At 51.8% G+C, this 5,000-nt stretch overlaps 1 protein-coding gene across 3 annotated transcripts in view; it reads right to left on the bottom strand.

Annotated features, from left to right (window-relative positions):
* Positions 1-5,000, bottom strand: part of plpp3 (phospholipid phosphatase 3) — a 29,423-nt gene that overhangs the window by 13,979 nt on the left and 10,444 nt on the right. For 2 of the 3 annotated variants that reach the window (XM_056415565.1, XM_056415563.1), the window contains exon 2: positions 1,452-1,609. In XM_056415565.1, the coding sequence (XP_056271540.1) occupies positions 1,452-1,609 (158 nt within the window). Of the gene's footprint in view, positions 1-1,451; positions 1,610-1,904; positions 2,060-5,000 lie in introns of all 3 variants that reach the window. The other variant, XM_056415564.1, reaches the window with a different exon arrangement.

Here is a 5,000-nt window from a genome sequence, read left to right as displayed (position 1 = left end):
TGAACCACAGTGGGGTGTCTGACTGACAGACCCCCCCCCCCCCTTCCTTCCTCTCTCCACACACAAGGCTTCACTCACTCTCCGTCTCAGTCGCATTGAGGCTTTTCCCAACGTGTGTAATGAGTTAATAAACACACACTGTTTGTGTATTTACACGCATTGTCAGGCCCAGATTGACACAAACACACACCTACCCTGGTGGTTGTGTGGTCAGCTGGCCGGCTCGCAGCCAAAGGAAACAAACACGACGGCGGCGTGTGTGAAGTGTGTGTGTGTGTCAGTGGATTGTTTTGGGCTTAAGATTAGAGCCGCAGGAGGCCGATGCGGCTCAGAGGAGTTTATTTGGCTTTGTGAGGCGTTTTGCATTCAAGCCTCTCCTGTCGGGTTTTATATAAAGCGCCGACAGGCTCTGTCATGGATCCTCTACCGAGGGTCTCCGTGGGGCCGCCCGGACGCCGTTTATTTGGATCGCCGCCGCTCATCGAGCTCCGCCTCCGGATCGCTCGCTCTGAGAGACGTCCGCTGGGATTTCCCTTTGAGAGACGAAGATAAACACGAGTTCCCCTCCTCTTCCCCCCCGACTGGGATCTGCGCACGAGGGAGGCGTGACCTGAGCGGCGTCGGCGTCGCAGTAGACGCCGCCGCTAATGGAACACAGCTGTGTGTGTGTGTGTGTGTGTGACGCGTCAGCTTTGCCCACAACGTGAACATGTGAGGGAACTCTAACTAGCGCCGGCCTCCTGGTTCCAATAAGCAGGAGAGCTGAGCTTGTACGCCGTGTGTGTGTGTGTGTGTGTGTGTGTGTGCGTGTGTGTGTGCCCACCAAGCTGATGGCGAGGAGGCATAGGGAGGCGGGGTCGCCACATAGAGTCTGGGGGCTGTAAGGACCATCGTGGCACCAAGTGACGTGTTCGGACCGCAGCACTCTTTCTAACATGTTTCCACTACCCCCCCCCCCCCCCACACACACACACCTCCTCCTCCTCCTCCTCCTCCTCCTCCACCACCCTCCCACCCACCAACTAATTCGCTGGCACTACACTGGAGCTGTTCCCACTCAGAGGGCACGGAGCCGGGTATGGGGGGTGTGTGTGTGTGTGGGGGGGGGGGGGTATGAGACCGTAAAGCGTAGTTGTTGGAGGAAGGAGTGGGAGTTGGGGGGGGGGGGGGTAATAAAAACAGGGCATCACAAATGGCTCAAAAGAATAAAAGTGTGAAGAGGGATGAAGGGGGGGGGGACACAAAGACTGCATGATAAGAAGATCACTCAAACTTTATTATTATTATTATTGAAGGGGGCGTTGTGTTAGTGAGGCTCGTCTATATGGAGGGGGAAGGGGGGGGGGTGAAAAACAATATATATAATAAAAGAAGTGACTTTAAAATTGGAGTAAAAGAGGCAAAACTTTTTTTTTTTAAAGGGAGGTGTAAGAAAAAAAAGTTGGACTTACAGAGAAGACGGCAATAACAATGCCGACGCCACAAAGCACGGCGTCGCTAATGGTGTCCCCCTCTTTGCGGGGGAAGCGGATGGACTGGTCCGAACAGTAAAAGCCGCGCTGGTACGGCTCTATGGTGCTAGTCTCTATGACGAGGAAAGGCAGGCTAGCTACAGAGGACACAGGGAAGAGGAGGGGGGGGGGGGAGGAGGAGAGAGGGGGGGGGGAGGAGGAGAGAGGGGGGGGGGAAAGGTCAGTGACACGGACATGAACAGAGGGGAGCACAAGGAGCACGCGGGACGCCTGGGGGGGCGGGGTCATGGCAGATGTGGGTGTGGCTTGAGGTGGTCACGAATAAATAAATAAACTATGAGAGGTGACCACCATCAGCCAGCCTCCCCCCCCCCCAGAAGCCGGGTGCTCTCTGTGTGCGCGAGGTGGGGAGGGGGGGGGGGGGGGACTTACGGACACCGCGGGCAGTGTCAGCCCGACGGCCGTGAGCACCGAGGAGGGCACCGTGCTCCTCTTGTAGGGGAACCGCAGGCTGGAGTCGCTGCAGTAGAGGCCCCTCTGGTAGGGCCACACCGAGGAGCGGTGCAGAGCCAGGCTGGGCAGCATGGCTACACGCACACACACACATATACACACACACACACACACACATATACACACACACACACACATATACACACACACGCGCACGTGAATGCGTGCGTGCACACGCGGGGCGGACGGCGCACCTCACGGGGAATAATACAGGTGTCACTTACCTGCAGGCTGGAGAGAGAACGGCACATTGAAACACACTTTCCAAAAGGCCTGTGTGTGTGTGTGTGTGTGTGTGTGTCAGCAACCCCCCCCCCCCTCCCCCTGACAGAGCAAATACACACAGTGGCCTTCAGGGCCTCATTATGAGACAAAGAACATCAACACAGGTGAGAGTGTTGTGGATCACAGGGGAACCGAGACATCCCATAATACTCCATTTAAACCTCTTTAACTGAAACCATCACGACTTCTCACGGATTATTTATTCTATTTTATACCCGACTTATTCTATCTTAACTTGTTTTTATGTTTTTTCTTCTCTTGAATCTTTAAATAAAGTTTTGTAAAGTGTTTTTTAGGCACTTTTCAAATTATTGCGACATATTAACGACGAAATATCCGCAATATATCGCTGCAAGAAACATTAAAGTATTAACTTGTTTTATTTTTTTATTTTTTTATTAATTGCTAAGTTATAAATTGTCTTTACATGAAGTTTTATAGCTTTTTTGGGGCACTTTTTGACACATTGCTATATATTGCGAAACCGAAAGAGAAACTTTTGTTTTTTTATCCACTACATTTTTGAAAAACTGATGAGAACTCACCTCCATGTGAACACATGCAGACAATATGAAGTAAAAGGACGTTTAGAATTGAATTAAATACAAATATGTACATGTAAAGTATGAATTAAGAGCCAAAGCACAGGCTCCGCCTCCTGTGGCAGCTAATGCTAATGCTAATGTGAGGAAACACATGGAGCCAGAAAAACAGCGTTATAAGATGTGTGTTATTAAAAGAGCCACGTTCTGATTTCATTAGCGTCCCATCATTCACCATCACATCATCACATCGATGAGAGTGTTTATCTGGAGGAGCTCGTCCAACCACAACAACAACAACAACAACACGAGAAGTTCACTCTATTCCGACGAGGCGGAAAATAAATACATATCTCCAAAAGAAGAACCACAAAATACAGGCGTGCAAACTCTGGCAGGGACTTTTCCTTTTGGGGGGTTTCAAAACGAATAAACCCGAGAAGCCCACCCGGCTCTGGGATTGGTCGAGCAGCTCGGAAAGGGGAGGCGGCTTAAAGACAGGAAGGCGTCGACACGTCCGTCAGACAGAAACTCACAGAGCGGTTCATGCGGCCGGCCTCACGTCACACGGAGCCTCGGACATGCTGGTCAGAAGTGTGTGTGCGTGTGTGTGTGTGTGTGTGTGGGGGGGGGGGGTTTGTTACACACAGCCAGACCTCAAAAACACATTTCTGGAGCATTCTTGTGGACGTTGGTGTAATCTAAATTATAGTCAAACGTACCGAGACGAGACGGACGCGGTGAGAAGTACTGTGAAAACACACACGCCCCCCCACACACACACACACCCACACACACACAAATACACACACACACACTCCTTCTTCTTCTCCCTCCCTCTCTCTCTCTCTCTCCCTCCCTCTCCCTCCCTCTCTCTCTCTCTCTCCCCCCCCCCCCCCCCTGCACAAACAGGCTGCAGGGCCGGACCAGGAGGCCTTCAGGTCTGAGAACCACACAGCGTTGGGTCAGCCGGTTCACGGGGGCTCTGTACTCTAACGCCCCGGTGCACCTGGTGTGTGTGTGTGTGTGTGTTGGGGGGGGGGCACACCTTAATACACATTTGAGTCCAATACACACAAAGATGTAGGAAACCACTTTTTGTAAAAATCAGATCCAACCTCCTCCAGTTTCCCTTTCCCTCAGTCAGTGCGGTTACATGCAATCGAATTATTGGCTTAGTCGGACTGAAATCGAATTATCCGTTTCATGTAAACACCTTAGTCGGACTATGTGCGGTCCGACTTCGGTCCGATTAACACCCTGGATAGCTCGGTCCGATCCAGTTGCTAATTCGACTCTCGCGGCATGCAACTCTGAATTCGATTCGGAACTGGACTTTGCGTCTTTGCGCATGCTCGAGATCCCGCCGCCCTCCTCCTCCTCCCTCCCTCCCATGTCGTGACCCGGAAGTCGAAAGAGACGATAAATTAAATTCTCCGTACCTTCAGCGACGGCGTCTTCTCTCCGTTATCAACTCAGCCAATAGCGCCATTTGCATTCGCTGTACTCCTATTAACACCATGGAAGAATAGTAGAGGGATGTAGCTTCACCTCGCTCTCTGTTCGCCATCTTTCTCCAAATGTTGTTGTTGGTGGTGGTGAAGAGGTCAAGCGGAAATGGCTGTATCACCACGAGTTGTAATGAAAACAGCGCCGCCTATCGTATCGGATATGACATGCTTTCAGCCAATGATTCGAATTACTCACTGCCATGTTGGGATAACAGCAGATCCCCCAAAAGATAGCATAGTCCGACTAAAGCAAGATTCGAATTATACCATCATGTAAACGCACTGACTTTCTGGCCTACTTGTGGAGTGGGAAGGGGGGGAGAGGGGGGGGGGGATTCACATGCTAATGAAGAGAAGTGAAAGCAGGTCATGGGCTTAGCAGACATGGGTAACACACACACACACACATGCAAACTGGTGCTTAAGAGAAGGCTAGACCAGAGAGCATCATGGGAAACTGAAAGACAGAGGGACGTGAGTTATGAAGCCCCCCCCCCCCCATCGGGCCACGCACCTCTCAGCACGAGGTCAAACTCACTCCTCATCGCCTCGCCGTGAAGACATACGACCTCTTAACGGCAGCGGGATGAAGAGCGGCGTGACCTCCTTCAGAGGAGCAGCTGACCCGCAGAGAGGGGGGCGGGGGGGGGCGGAGTCAGTGATTTAAAAAACAACTC

The sequence above is a fragment of the Pseudoliparis swirei genome, chromosome 5 (assembly GCF_029220125.1).
Source record: "Pseudoliparis swirei isolate HS2019 ecotype Mariana Trench chromosome 5, NWPU_hadal_v1, whole genome shotgun sequence".
In the NCBI taxonomy this organism is placed as follows: Eukaryota; Metazoa; Chordata; class Actinopteri; order Perciformes; family Liparidae; genus Pseudoliparis; species Pseudoliparis swirei.
Note: the sequence above shows the minus strand (reverse complement) of the source record. Positions and strands in the feature narration are given on the sequence as shown.